Source organism: Eptesicus fuscus, chromosome 7, assembly GCF_027574615.1.
Source record: "Eptesicus fuscus isolate TK198812 chromosome 7, DD_ASM_mEF_20220401, whole genome shotgun sequence".
In the NCBI taxonomy this organism is placed as follows: domain Eukaryota; kingdom Metazoa; phylum Chordata; class Mammalia; order Chiroptera; family Vespertilionidae; genus Eptesicus; species Eptesicus fuscus.
Genome location: NC_072479.1, coordinates 89,712,908 through 89,729,212, shown reverse-complemented (window position 1 = coordinate 89,729,212; position 16,305 = coordinate 89,712,908). Strand labels below are relative to the sequence as shown.

The window sequence follows — 16,305 nt, the reverse complement described above, 5'->3', positions numbered from 1 at the left end:
ATAAAACAGAATACTGTTTCCTAGCATTTAAAAAAAAATAAAGCTATATATCCTATATAATAAAGAGGGAATATGCTAATTGACCACCACACCCTCACAAGATGGCAGCACCCAATCCCCTCAGCCCTGCTGGCAGTGAATTTTCATGCAACCATTACCTTTTTAAAAAAATCCTTACCCAAGGATATGATTATTTCTTTTCAATCATTGGTTCTCGGGGAGCAGGCCTAAGCCAGCAGGTAGGCATCCCCCAAGGGTCCCAGACTGTGAGAGGGCACAAGCTGGGCTGAGGGACCCCTCGTGTGCATGAATTTTCATGCACCGGGCCTCTAGTATGTGTGTGTGTGTGTGTGTGTGTGTGTGTGTGTGTGTGTATATATATATATATCCATCTATATGCATGAACAGTCACCTGGGTGTAAGAGCCCCTTACCTGTCCATAACCCCTTTGAATAATGATTGTACTACCACTCCTGTGCTCTAACACTTTCCAGTGGACACTGCCAATAGTCCTAAAATCTTTAAAAATAATTATTTCAAGTTGTTTAAATGCTCTGAGGTCATCAAAGCTTACAGCCCAATCATTCAATTGACAATAACAAACATATTGAGATGGGCAGTCTAGCCCTCTCTTTGTAAAGAATACGGTGGAAATTAGAGGAGTTGCTACCTCTACGGTGGTAATCATATTGCAATATATAAAGTAACACAATAACACATCATGCACCTTAGACAATGTGATATGTTCATTATTTCTCAATAAAGAAAATTTTAATAAAAGAAGAAAACTTTCCAAACCATTGTTTGAGAGGCAGTCTCAAACTGGGGAGAAGGATATGAGTAAAAGTGAGATTGAATAAGTGGGCTATTGCAAAATATACGAAATCCTTTTCTTACATCAAAGTCAACCATTATTGTGCAGGGAATCAAGGCAAATATTAAAGTTAGATACTTGACACGGCGAGATGAACAAACTGAATGCATGTGTAAGTGAAAAGATTTAGGAGCAATAAGTGATATTTGCCCAATCTGAAAACGAGCTCAGTTTGGGTCCAATATTAGGTCTGGCCTCAGGATTTTGAGACATTGAAGAGCATATTACATAATTTTCTCAAATAGACTGAAATGAATCAAAATTATCCACAGTATATATCCAATGTTTATATAAATGATTGTTATCCTTACCTGTATATTTTCTTTACTAGTAAGAGGTTTTCCTGAGTCAAATGATTGAAATGTCTGTCAACATACAAAGCATTAACATTAGAAACAAGAATACTGAGTGTTCTTTTAAATAAAACTGTTAATAGTACTACATGCTCTAGTCAAAGACAAAATAGTAGAAAGAAGAAAGTAAAAATCACAGAAAAATAAACTTTTTTAGGTTGTCAATGTGAATATTTTGGTGTCCTTTCTTTTTGATATATTTAAATTTTTTAAAATATTTTTATTGATTTCAGAGAGGAAAGGAGAGGTAAGAGAGAGACAGAAACATCAATGATATGAGAGAATCACCGATGGGCTGCCTCCTGCATGCCCCCCCCTGGAGATCGAGCCTGCAACCCAGGCATGTGCCCTTGACTAGAATCGAACCTGGGACCCTTCAGTCCACAGGCTGATGCTCTATCCACTGAGCAAAACCAGTTAGGTTTATTTTAAATTTTTATAAATGGATCTGTATTCCTTTTTACTAAACATTATATCATAATTACTTTCTCACACCACTAACTTATTTATAAGCTTCAGTCTAATAGCTAGGCAATGTTGTATCCTATGAGTGTAGCAGGATAACCTCTTTCCTATTGTTAGACATCTAAAGGGACCACTTCCCACCCTTACCTTACCATACAGCTCTATTTAAATAACATTAATGACTATTTTTGTATTTCTGATTATCACTTTTGAAAAGATCCTCAGAAGCAGAATTACAGGCTCATAAGATAAGAAGACATTGAGAAAACTAAAAAAAACAACAAAAACAAACAAACAAAAAACAAAAAAAAACACCTTAATTTATACTTCTCCCAATCCTATATAATAAAAGCATAGTATGCAAATTGTCCCCTCAACCAAGAGTTCATCCAGGAGTTCGATCAGTGGGCAGGGCTGGCCAGGGAAAGGGAAGGAGGACCTGGCCAGCAGCTACTAGGGACCCTACCAGTGCACAAATTTCATGCACTGGGCCTCTAGTGTTTTATGAAAATGCCAGGATTACTGCACTTTTAACAGCACTTAGTATTAGCCCTTAAAAATACCTTGGCCAATTTGAGGTGAAATGGTGTTAACTCTTCAGAATGACTCTGTAGTTCTTTTCCTTTTTAGTGAATTACCTATTAATATGTTTGGCTTTAAATAAAATGTTGCATTAGGAAATATTTGTCACAGGAGATTGTGCTGTCATTGTGTTGGATGCATTTGTAGATGTCAATACTGATGTCCTGCTCATATCCCCTGGGTCAGTGGTCAGCAAAATGTAGCTAGCGAGCCACATGCGGCTCGCGAGCCGCGGTTTGCTGCTCTGTTGACTGAGTTTGCCGACCACTGACCTAGACTCTCGATTCCAATAATTACAGGCTGTTATTGTTCCTTGTGATTAAGCCCCTATCCCAGTGGTCGGCAAACTCATTAGTCAACAGAGCGGCAAACCGCATGTGGCTCGCGAGCCACAGTTTGCCGACCACTGTCCTGGGTCACCTGGAAGTCACCAGCAGCTTTTGTGGACAGGCAGCCACCTATGGAAAGTATCCTACTTTATCTGTGCCTCTTTGCTGGAGGGCAATATGTGGCACAAGAACATTCCAGAAGTATAGGGAACTGGTTTCTCACAGAGTCCCAGTTGCCCACAGCAGGGCCCTCTAAAGCTCCATGGAATGGTCTTTCTCACTTCCCTCTCAAGCTTTCTCACTCACTCACCATTCTTTCTGGAGCCACCTCCCAAACATACTACAGTATTTGCCCCCAAAACTTTGTCTCAGGATCTGCTTTTGCGGGACCCCTAAAAACTATAACCAAGATATCATATATAGTTCTTACTGAAAGAAAGTGTTGGTAGTGTTTAAAATTTTTTTTTGCTTTTTTGAAGATATTCTTTATCTCCTGTAATACAATGAAAAGTGAGTGAATCCAAGAGGGGATCCTTGGTGATATTATTTGAAGAGAGTTGATGGGACTTTAGATTTGGTGATGAGAGCAGAATATCAATGAATAGAATGTTAAAAGATATAATTTTTAAAAGCCTGTGAAAAATCTAATAATAATCTGTAAGACTTTTTCAGACACAGCAGGTATTCAAATTAAGTCATTTCATTCAATGCCATTTCGTTAACATTGATGAAGAAAAAAACTGATCCCTAGTAGGGGTCATTGTCTAAGTGGAGTTTGCACGTTCTCCCCATGTCTGTGTGTGTTTTTTCTGGGGTCTCTGGGTTCCTCCCACATCTCAAATATGTGCATATTGGGTTACTTAGCATGTCTAAATTGTCCCAGTCTGAGTGAAAGTCAGTGTGTAAGTGCACCCTGTGGTGGAGGGACGTCCTGTCCAGGGTGGGTTCCCATCTGGCACCTGAGCTGCCAGGATAGATTTCGGCTACCCATGACCCTGAACTGGATTAAGCAGGTTGGAAAACTATGACCTTACTTCTTTTTATGAATCTTTCTTACATGCATGCATAGCTCACAATTATTTTAATGGCCAATATTAGAAGTGTTTTGGGTCTTTATTTATAAGTTTGGTGATGTTTGTTTTTGTGACCAGAAATATGCCATAGGAAAATTGATCTTCCTTATATCAATTTTCTTATGACAAAATTGGTTTCATGATACATCATTGCACTTAAAGTTCCAATTTCCAAAAACCTCTCGATGACCTACTGTACTTTTATAACTGAAATCTAATTCATTAATTATTTCTTTAAATAACTAATAACATTGGCACCTATTTTAATTATAAACCCTGAACACATTTCCTCTTTTAATTACACTTTTTAAATTCCCAATTGAACCTGTAAAACTGTGACCTTTGAGAATACAAAATTTGAAGTCCCAATACACTGGGAGACAATGTACCCACACTTTTGCCTTATGATAAATAGTTGATAAAAATGAAATTTGGCATTTACCTGCCAAAATTGGCTTCAGATTGTTTATATTTATTTTAGTGAAAAGAGTGACCATTGAAAATTCTCTCTGTTTCTCTTTCCACCCAACTGGCTTCTTTCTCCTTCTCTCACTCCTGGATTCTAAATGTAGATGACCCCAAGGGTCACTTGTCTGACTCCTACCTTTTTCATCTGCCTCGGTCCCTAGCTGATTCTATCCACTCCCATTATTGTAAATATATATGCTAATACTCCCAAATTTACCTGAATCCCCAACCTCTCCCCTGAATTTCAGATCATATATGCTCTGCACCTACCAACACCACATCCCCTCCTGTATGTCGAGTCAGGATCTCATACTTACTGTTCCACTCCTGCCATAGCAGTATTCCCCATCTTAGTTCATAAAACTTCTTCCTACCAGTTTCTCATGTTGAACACTCTGCAGTAATGCTTGATCCCTTTCTCTTGTATCTCACATCTAAACCATCATCCACAAATGCTGTGAACTCTACCATTGCAAACTCCAGAATTGGACCACTTTTCACTCCTTTTACCACTGTTACCCCAACCATTGTCATATCTCACTCAGATTATTTGCAAAGGCCTTCTAACTGGTCCCCTATTTATACTCATGCTTATTCACAGTCTAGTCCCCAAAAAGCAAGCAAAGTGGTCATTTGACATTCAATTCCTATTCAGTCATTCCTCCATTCAAAGCCCAGCAAGGTTAATTCAGAGTAAACTCCAGCCCTGACCAAGCCCTGTGAGGTCCTATAAGACCTAGCTCCTGCATCCCGCTCCTCTTCTCCTCTTCCTCTCTATTCCAGCCTCACCTGTCTGCTTGGTTTTTTCCTCAACCACATCTTGCAGGAATCCTCCTCAGGGCCTTAGCTCCTCCTGCTTGGAAAGCTACTCTCTCAAATCTTTCACCCTCAAAACTCTCTTATTAGAGATTTCCCAAATCACCCTCAATAAAACAGCCACCCGCTTCTCTGGACACTCTGTCCTCCGAACTCAGTTTGCCTGTCCTCACAGCACATCTCCACCTGACATATATTTATGTGCTTAATATGTTCATTGTCTTCCTCAATGGACTGTCCAAGAGTAATATGCCTCCAGGAAAGCTCTAACTCTCTATTTGTCTTTTTACTGCTCTATCCTCATGCCTGGAACAGTGCCTCTATTCAGTAAGCTCTCAATAAATATTTAACTAAATTAAAATATGATTTTAATAATAAAATATAAACTATTTACAATAAGGGAAGGCTGTTGACTGAGAAGCAAGCAAGAAAACACTCTAATTTTACTGAGTTAAGAAAATAATTGATTCATGCTACACAAAATGAACAAAACCCAACTGATTCCTCAAAAGATAAGTAGATCAATACACACACACACACACACAAGTATCCTACTGCCTATTGAATGTCCTCTTACGATTTTCTGTAGATAACCTCATACTTACCATATTACAGTAAATTATAATGCTGTAGCTGTCAGACTGAGAAATAAGCAGATGCATTTTAGGGGAATATGCCAAAGTAATGAATGTATTATATATAAATATAATGTGAACTTAAACAAGTAATTTTCAAGACTTACAGCCTATACCCCGGCTTCTTTTAGGTCTTCCAAATTTGAACCCACCAGCATGTATGTATCAGTCTCACTCCTCCCACATACTGTCTCTCCCAGGAAACTGACTTGTGACCTCCTCCTATTTCCTTTATTGCTGGCCCTCTAGAGTCCAAGCATCTCCCAAAACAAGACCAGTCTGTGATTCCCAGATCACCATGAAAATTAAGGAAGAGGAAAGCAATAGTTCACTCTAATTTAAAATAAACACCAGTATACATTTTTAAGGATGCCTCAATTATCTGATTTACAAATACAAATTAAGCAAGCCAGGTAAAACTATTTCCCAAAGTCAAAAAAGAGCAGACAAATTTGAGGAGTGTCTTCTCACAGAAATCAGAAGAAATTTGAGAAACATATTTACACTTTGGTATTAAAGTACATAAGTCAAAAACCTCCACACACACACAAAAAAAAAAAAAAAATGAGGAGAAACTGTTCTAAGAACGTTAACCAGAAATTATAAGATTATTCCCCAAAACCTAAGAGGTAGTGGCTGATAAGTTGTGTCTACTGAGACCATAATAACTATAATAGAGAATTTTATTGTACAAATGTACTCCAAGACCACATTCCCTCCCCCATGACACCCTTCCATTCCAGACAGATGAAAGCCTGACAACAGCGATAGCCAGGCTGAGCAGAGAGGTCTGTAGTGCCGGAGACTTATAAACACACCTTTGTGGAAGCATTCTCTGGATTTCAGGAAAGTAGCCTTTAAAAGGTAAAGAAATGGCTTTGAATCAAATCAATAGGTTTACCTTCACTCTCCCAGCAGCTCTAGAACCGGTAGGTATTAAGGAAGGCATGTGCTTTCCATAAAAAATCTGGGATATCTCATGAAAGGCTTCGGAAAAGAAATTTAAATCTGTAAGTACTTCAATCTTTAAAGGAAAGAAAAAATGAGATTTAAAATTAAACAATCTGTTTTACTTATAAAATAAGAATTTTTACAGAAAAATTATCAACTGAGATCCAAAATTTTTACTTAATGTTCATAATGTGTCAATGTTGGTAATGTGTTAATAAATTAATGTTTAGAAAATATGGATGATGGAGATGCACGTGTTAGTGTAGAAGGCAGTTTACATGTTTGATACACCAAGAAGCTAATAAACAACAGCAGGGGACTATTCAAAACAATATATGTTTTTCAAATGTGGCTACTGCTTCATTAGAGGCAAACACATAAAAATATGATAGGCATGGAAGAGTTAAAAATAATTGGATTTATCTTTATGTTTCCATGGTGAACTGCAGTTTAAAAGAAAAAACAAAACAAAAACACTCCTGATGTTTTCTCACACCCTGAGGAGAGAAAAAAAAGTCAGGAAGTGAATGAACTCCACAACATAGAGACAACCACTCATTTTCTTACCCATAATTAATGGGCACTGTAGATTTTAAAGACATATACTTAACAACAGTAATTGGTTGGTAACTATACATTGTACATGGTTTATTTTGAATATAATACAGTAGACCTTTCAATCAGGGAACTCTAAGAAGAAAACAGTTATGATCAAATTCATTCATTCATTTAGCATGTTTCAACCTCTTATGCATCAAGCCCTCTTGGAGTTTACATATTCCATCAGGATGTATATTTAGCTAAATGTAAGTGATAGATAATGTTATACACAGCATGAGAAGGGATTGAGGGTACTGACAAAAATGCTATCTTCAACGCTGGGGTCAGAAAGAACTTCTCTGAGGAAAAGGTCTTTGAGAAAGGTTTGGGAATGATGTGAGGAGAGAGAGATGTGAAAATGTGCTAAGGGCACCTCAACTTTGAGAAAGGTTTGGGAATGATGTGAGGAGAGAGAGATGTGAAAATGTGCTAAGGGCACCTCAACTACAAGGTCATAGGGGTCCTGGTGTGCTCAAGGAACAGCCTGTGTGGAAGGAGCTTAGGGAGAGAGGAGCAGAGGATTGGGAGGTAGGTGTGAACAGTGGCCTGTGCACCAGAGTGGGGACTTGGGACTTTATTCTCTGGCTGATAAGAAGTTATAGGAGAGTTTGAACAGGGCAGGCCCTAACCTGACATGTTTTGAAAACAGCTAGCATAGTCTCAGGAATCTGAAGAGTGTATAGATTTTAAAGCAATAAAAAGAAGGTAAGTTAGGAGAAATTAGATGTGACAATAACATGAACATAAAACATAAAAGGTCAGGAGGATATTTTCTTTTAAAAAATTTTAATAGATTTTTATGGATTTCAGGGAGGAAGGAAGGAAGGAGAGATAGATAGAAACATCAATGATGAGAGAGAATCATTGATCGGCTGCCTCCTGCACGCCCCACACTAGGGATTGAGTCCACAACCCAGGCATGTGCCCTGACCGGGAATCAAACCATGACCTCCTGGTTCATAGATCAATGCTGAACCACTGAGCCATGCCGACAGGGCAGGAGGGCATTTTTAATGGAGAAAACTTCTCGTTTATTGGGTTGCATACTTTGGGTCTTGCACAAGACACCTTGGGCTCTAATCTCCACAGTGTCATAGAACATCAAAGTAGGCATTCAGGAGTCACATCTCTCTGACTTATAGATGAATATTTTTCTCGTTGCCCTTTGGAGGGAACATTTCCTCATCTGTGTGAAGGTACTCTTCTCTGGTCAGACTGCTGTACATGGACTACCAGTCTGACCACTCAAAAACGCAATGGTGATAACAGTGGGCATTATTTGCAGAAATGACTAGTACTGTGAACATAAACAAGCCAGATGGAGAAAAAACTACCCATAAATAAGCCCTTCACTCACACAAATACAGATCTAACAATACCCTTTCCACGAATGTTGAGTGTGTTGAGAGTAAAAAATCTGTCAAGAAGCTGGCAGTTCTAAAGTGGAGCCAGACTAGCTGATCATAAGGAGGTCTCAGAGCTTTCCCTGAAAGACTCTAGTGTATTGCAGAAACTTAACAGCATGATCTTCTGCTGTTTGATGTGTCAAAAAGCAGCTTCATTTGCTATTTCCTGAGACTCTTCCCACTCACTGACACCAGTTTACTCAGAAAGATCAGGCAAACTCTGCACACACAGGCGGTCATTCCTTTCCTCTGAATGATGCAACAGTTGCCCTTTTTCATTGCTTCTGTTAAAACCCTGGTCGGGTTGTTCAGTCCTACTATGCCAGCAAGACCCACTTCCGTCTCACCCTGCTACTCACACTATTCACAGATAAATCTGATCACATCCTTCTCCTGATCACAATTCTGTAATGAATTCCCCCTCCCACCCTGAGGCTCCAGAATGGAGTTCACAGTTCTTCCGACTCTAGTGTCCTGTGTCCAGTGTCCTGTCAAGTTAACAATCCAATAACAAATAATCATTTAACCAAAAACTTTGTTCTTTCAGTGCCTCTCTGCATCACCTTCTGACATGTTACTAATGGTCACTGCAACCCTTCCATGCCTGCCTCTTATCACAGACCGGAATAAAATGGTTAGCCCCATCTCCTCATTCCTCCTACTACTCAGCCTCCACAGTATGTCCCAGTTGAACTCAAGCCTGGACCCCTGGTTTTCTCCATGTCATAGACCTCTGGTACCCTCATGTTATTCTCTTCTCCAACCTCCCTACTCAGAACCTCCACTCCAGTCTAACTTGAACTACCGCTGTGCCTAAGCAAGGCAATACTTTCTCATCTCAACCTTTCACACTACTGTCTGCCAAGAATCTTCCCTTCCTCCTCTCTCCTGCTCAGTTAGGTCTACTCTTTTCAAGCCTAAATCTTATCTACTTTGTGAAAGATAGAGATTCAAAGCCACCTTCCCCTCTTTCAAACTCCTGGAGAACAGTGCTCATCACATTCATTGGGAAATGGTCAGTGGAAGGTGCACACATTACTGTTTTGTGAGTATGTCCTGTCTCTCCTTCTTGTTTTTATGTCCCTATAAGCCAGGGCCATTGGGTTCATTTCTTTGATTAGAGTTACTGATATGGTGCTTTCATACAAGAGGTACTCAATAAATGTTGTTTCCCAGGTGAAGCAATAAATATTTACTAAGTACCTTCTAGGCGAGTTTCCACTAAACACTAAGGAGAGTGTGGCCAGTAGGCATTTGATAAATGTCTATAGATTTTAAATTCAATTCAATTAGTAATTACTGAATATCAAGTATATGAATTTATTACTCAAGACATTATACAGGACTAAAAAGTGAATAAATACAGGCCCTAGCATTCAAAAATGTGGCAGTCTTGAAGAGAACACTGTTTTTTAAAAAAGAGATTAAAAAGTTGTATGCAGGGTGTTTTTAAGTGTTATTGAAATTCAAAACAGGAGAACTCTTTAAGAGTTCAGTAACTTAGTAATGGTGATTCAGAAATTACCATGGCTAATAATGAATTCTTTATTCCAAAATTAAAATAGATTATCTTAATCAGCACCAGCATTCCTCTTAGGCAAGGTATTTCCTTTATTTAGAAACAGAATGTGATGGACTATTTGGGTCTGAAAACATAGGCCCAAGGTCAGGGTCTGGATGGAGAGAACAGTTTAAAGGGAATTCTAATTTTCCCTCATTAGAAAACAGGAAAGATTTGGGAAGAAGGATAGAGGGCATTTCCAAAGAAGAAGGAGGATTAAGCCAGTAGTATGTGGAGCCCACCTACTCCCAATTACAAGAGCTTACTGCACATCTTGTCTCAAATTCTTATTCAGTAATGCCCAACTGGTAGGCTGACATCAGCTGTAGTGAGAGTAATTACACCATGGAAATTTTAAGCGCTACAAATCAGAGCTTTTCTTAGAGTGAGTTGTGAAACATCTACCGGCACACAGCTGATCAAGTTATGGGCTGGGAGGCAAAAGAATGAGATGTTGGCCAAAAAATATTTTAAGCTCTGAAATGTCAAATATTCTATTTCTAATTGTTTGTTTTGCCTCATCTGAAGTTTTCCTGTGTTCCCTATTTTCAGTAAAGTCCAATCCTATACAATGAAAGCCTAATATGCTAAGTGTCCAGTCATCCGTTCAACCAATCAAAGCATAATATGCTAATGATATGCTAAGGCCGCTCAACTGCTTGCTATGATGTGCACTGACCACCAGGGGGCAGACAGTCAATCAGTCGCTATGACGTGCAATGACCACCAGGGGGCAGATGCTCCAACCAGGAGGTTAGCTTACTGCTGGGGTCTGGCCAATCAGTGGGGTCCCTTGGCCTGGCCTATGCCCTCTCACAATCCAGGACCCCTCGGGGGATGTGAGAGAGCCAGTTTTGGCCTGATCCCACAGTCCAGGCCAAGGGACCCCACTGGTGCACGAATTCATGCACCGGGCCTCTAGTATAGATATAAAGGCCTTAGATGAAGTGTGTGTGTGACATGGAATAGTATTGAATTCCATATTAGAGATGAGGACATGCAGAAGAGGGAGCAAATGTGCTGAATGTTGAGATAACCCATGTACAAAACAAATTCAACAAAAGTGGAAGCTTGTGACCATAGTTGATGGGAAATGGGGCAGAGAGAATGAGATGCTAGAGGTTCCCACTCCACATGGGGTTCAAGCTAACTGCACATGAACCCTGAAGGCAGAGAACCTCAGCAGACTCCTAGGTTCCACAGTTAATTGTAATTTAGTGCCTGTGTGTTTTGTCACTTTAAGTTTCTGAGCAATTAAAAATCCTGTGTACCATAACATACATAAAGATCCTTAGCAAAAGTTACACAGAAACTCAGAAAACTGACACATTAGTCTCCATTCTTGCAGTAAACCAATGCTTCAGAAGTGGTGATCTCTAGACTGACTGGTGTTGGGCGAGCCTTGTTACCAGGTGTAGCTGTTCCTCACTTTACTGGGACCCAAGCATAAAGTCATCTAAGCCTTTCTAACTGGCTCTTTCTCATACTTTATTATAATAATGGGCAAGTTTTTTCTTAATATCAGTACACCATATTATTATAACTTATTATTATGAGTATTAGAACCAAATTAATTCATGGCAATATCTTTAACAGTTCAAGAATATAAAAAGTTTTAAAAACTTGTAACATACCTTGAGGATTCTTGCTTCTAGATTTCTGACCAAGTCTTGGCAAATTCCAGCAACAAAATATTGGTACAATGCAAGGAGAGGCAGAATCTACCAACAGAAAAATAACCGTATTTTATCAAGTTAATAACTGAATAATAAAATTTTGCCAAGTATTGTAAGAGATGTTGTGTAAAATAGTGATTGCTTTTTCCATGCAAGGAAATAATATTGTTTGATGTAAGTAAAATGTTCTTCTTAGCATATGCTTCATAATTTTTCAGAACTTAAATTTCCAAGTACATGCTGCTTGGTACACAAACCCAAGGCTGCACATATATTCCAAAAGTAAATTTGCAGTTAACTATCTTCCTTAAAAAATTAATTAAACATATATGTATGAATCACTGAGGCCTGTGGAAACATTCTAGATTTGCTAGATCTACCTAATAAATACCAAATTTAAAGCAAAGGAACTCACATCCATGGCCCCTGATAGCGCCTACTTGTTCATCTCAATGTCAGCAGTGATTTGTCTTCTAATTAGAATATCTTTATCGAAAACTAATATTTATCACTTGTCTATTCTGTGGCAAGCACTGTTGAATAAGAAAAAAAATCTAACACATCACTGCCCTCACAGAGTGTAGAGTCTACTGATTAAAACCCAAACTTACTCTTCACATAATGTTTTTATTTTCCTAGAATTAACCCCAAAGTTCAACTCTTCTTGAAATTTCATAGGTATACATGAAGGGTTCCAGACTATCAATATTTATTTCTTTTTTCAAACTAACAATATTTCAATTTAACTAGCCATTGCTAGAGACTGGTGTCAAAGAGACAGTTTTGCCTAGACTTCGGAATAGCTCCTCCTGATCTCAACTCAAAACTGAAGCTCACCTTGGGGCCTACAACTTGGGTCCTGCCCACTAAAGGAAGACTGAGCAAGAAGGATAATTAGGACGCCCATTAATTAGCAAACTATTTGCCATGAATCCACTATAATGGGTCCCAGAGCAAATTTTACAGTGAGAGCAGGCTCCTTAGCTACCTAGCTTCTGGAGGGTAGTGTCACACAAAATGGAAACTGTTTACGTCCTGGAAGTTCAGCCAAGAAGATTCTGTCAGTCAACTGACAGCTGCTAATAGCAACCGCTTTAAAAAGGATTAGAACTGATCTTAAACGTTTCAAACAGTATACAACACAATTTTCTACAATTATGCAATAAAAACAACACAATACCTTTTTTTCTACAATTAATGCAGCACAAAACAATGAGTTGGCTATTACCTTTGAGATTTTCTTTTCTTTAGTGAGAAATAAAACCACAACGTTATTGCTGCCAATTGCTCAATTATTCAGAAAAATGTTCTCAATTTCTTAAGCTTCAGAGGGAAAAAAAAGTCTTATTTCTTTTCCAGTGCAGTGATATGTATTATATATGAGTATGACTAGGCAGCTAAAGGTTACCCAGGGGATAGAACTGTTTTCTAAATCCAGAAATGAATCCCCTTAACAATGAGAAGAGCACCATTTTGTTATTTTTTTCTAATAAACAATATCTTGCCAAATATGCCAAGTGTTAAAAAAGCATTTATCTACCTTTACACCTTAACACATGGCTTTATAATTTAACAATTCTTATCAGGGAGAAATAAATATTTTCAATACAAGGAGAGAGAGTGAATTTAGAACAAGAGAACAGAAAACAATACACGAAAAAAAAAAGAAAGTAGGTATGAAAATTATGAAAGGGGAATAGAATAGATATTAAGAAGCAAACCAGAGGAAAGAAGAGATACAAAAGTGGAAGAAATAGCGTATAGGAGGAAAATAGGAAAAATAAAATCAAGGAGGAAAATACAAAATGACCAACAGTTAAAACATCCTAACTTGTTTAAAAAATGTAATTATCTTCAAATTTATGATATATACATATTGTGGTTCATTTCCCCAAAGGAAAAATAGAGTTGTCTTGGAATTTTTTTTAATTTCCTGGGATATTAAGAAGTATCTGTCTTTTCTTTCACAGTTAGAATAAGTTGTTTACTTAGAATATACCTTACCAGAGAAAAGACAAGTGACACAAAGATAAATTTATCTCAATAAGTAAACTGCCTCATAATTTGGGTACTGATGTGATCTGCATGACAATGTGTTGAGTTACCTGTGCACTAGATTCTTCTGTTTGAGACTCGTGAACCATTCTAATCAATTTCATCAAATATCTTAAGAAAAAAAAAGGTAAACTAGAGTAAAAAAAGAACAAAATCAAATAGACATTGCTTTTGAATCCAAAAGCAATCCAAACAATTATGTCAAAGAATCTCAATTAATATATTTTATTTTGAAGTACAGATAAGAATCTTGAATATAAAGTTTAAAAGTTAAACAAGAACTGACCAAAATATTAACAAATTTTGAAAAGTATAAGGTAAGTGGGCAAAAAATAAGGCTACAGCAAATTAAGATGTGTTGATTTTTACCAATTACTTACGATTATATTTTGCTTAGCAAAGTGCAGTTCGCGTATAACATAATAGAGACTGGCAACTACAGAGCAAATGTTAGCCCGGTATGTATCCGAGAAGAGCTCGATGCCTGGGAGAAGCTGAGTGACTTCATACTGAGCATAGCAACGTTCAGCTTTAGGATGTGGAAGTGTGGTTCTAAGCAAACCCTGAAGATGATAAAAGGTGAGACAAAAAGCTGTATATAGCATTGTCAATAATGACACAGAAGGACAAGTACATGTATTACTTCCTAAAGTGCTTAGCACATGCCTAGCACACTCTACTCTATAATAAACAGTACCTGTCATTAATGTTATCATCGTCAGAGGTTCCAAATGCTTTTAACACTCAAGATGTTCCCTTTGAAATCCCATGGTAATTGGATACATATTATTTTCAGAAGAAATTATCATTATATTGTTATCACTTGAGAGGGACAATTTTGCATTAGGCATTATGGCAACTTCTTTATAAACACTATCTCATTTAACCAACCCCTAGCAGGATTATTATCTCACAAATGAAACAACTGAGGCTCAAACAACTTATCTGAGGTCACACAGCCAGTGGTGGCAGAAAGAAGATTCAAAGTCATATCTATTTAACTCAAAAAATCATGTTCTTTTTACTCTATCAACCTATAAGTAGAGGAGGCAACAGCTTATTTCAGAAGTCTAAATCAAGTAGAGGTAATCTTTAACTTTAACTGAATTAATTGAAAAGGTGATTTATTTTATTTGACCAATATTTCTTAAGTAACTTATTTGACCAACATTTTACTAGATGTTGGGAAACAAGATGAATACACAAAAGCAAATTTTATATTTAGGAATGCGTCTTATATTACCTTAAAAAATTAAAACTTCTCAGTGACAAATGCATTTAAAATTATCTTATGTAAATATTGGAAAGCATTTTCATCAGATTATTCATTAAGGTTATAAGGTAACTACTCTAAAATGCTAGGCAGTTGTTTAAATTTTTAGTCTTATAAATTTGCTTTAAAAACATAAAAAGAATCAACAGATTTTAAAAAGTAAATCCTGCCACCTAATTTGGTGTAGTATTATTAAGAAATATGTCAACATTAAGCAAAAACTGACATTTGTTTTTAAATTACAGACGACCTTTGAATTGCATATAGAAGGCTAACTACATGCATTGATGTATGCCATTTTATACAGGGGCTTGTGCACCCATAGAATTTACTGTCTGTGGGGGAACCAATCCCCCATGGATACCGAGGGGCAACTAAGTTTTGGGGAAGTAAGAACTTATACACACATTCTCCACTATGTAGGGTCAGCATGCCCCAATCCTTTTGTTGTTCAAGGGTCAACTGTACTTATTTTCTAAGACATAAACTGCATTACTTTCGAGAACAAGGAGCGGAGTAGGTAAAGGATGCAATATGTGGAGGCGGAATCAGGTTATTGTTCCCTTTACACCCTTGCCTCTTCTCCTTCTTCCCTTTGAAGCTCAGGCAAGAGGTGAACAGATCATAAGAAAATTGAAAATTCTGGCCTTACACCCAGAGAAACCTTTCCCAAAGATCTTATCTGTACAGCTGTCATATCAGACTCCTGTGATACACAGAACAAGGCACCCACACTTCAAAGTAAACAGAATCTTCAGTACATTGCAAAGGCCCCGATGACATTCCTGAATCTGAAAATGTCTTGTATTTCAGATAAAAGCTCCTTTTTTCTCCAGTAAAGTCAAACCCCAATCCCAGGAACTGCAAACACTCCTCATACTTCTGTGGTCTTCAACCTACTTCTTGCTTTCATTACATAGCATACTTGATATCTTAGAATCGAGCAAAACTTTATTTAGGGATGAGGTAATCTAAGGCAACCAGACCAACTTTGCTGCTCACAAGCAACATGATCTTACTAACAACCGGAGTCTCAGTTTCCTTATCTGTAAAACTCCTTCCAGAATCCCAAGGGGAAAACAGAGTCTGCTGGATACTAAAGGTGAAAGCGGCGAATGGGGGTTCAGCCACAGAAGGAAAGATGGGCTTATGCTTTGTAATCAATGTTCATGCTGTTTTCCTATCTGG

At 37.8% G+C, this 16,305-nt stretch overlaps 1 protein-coding gene across 1 annotated transcript in view; it reads right to left on the bottom strand.

Annotated features, from left to right (window-relative positions):
- Nucleotides 1-16,305, bottom strand: part of CFAP54 (cilia and flagella associated protein 54) — a 247,148-nt gene that overhangs the window by 88,374 nt on the left and 142,469 nt on the right. Inside the window, exons 45-48 of the mRNA XM_054719381.1 lie at nucleotides 14,225-14,407; nucleotides 11,748-11,834; nucleotides 6,497-6,619; nucleotides 1,186-1,239 (exon numbers count right to left, since the gene is read on the bottom strand). Of these exons, the coding sequence (XP_054575356.1) occupies nucleotides 1,186-1,239; nucleotides 6,497-6,619; nucleotides 11,748-11,834; nucleotides 14,225-14,407 (447 nt within the window). The remainder of the gene's footprint in view (nucleotides 1-1,185; nucleotides 1,240-6,496; nucleotides 6,620-11,747; nucleotides 11,835-14,224; nucleotides 14,408-16,305) is intronic.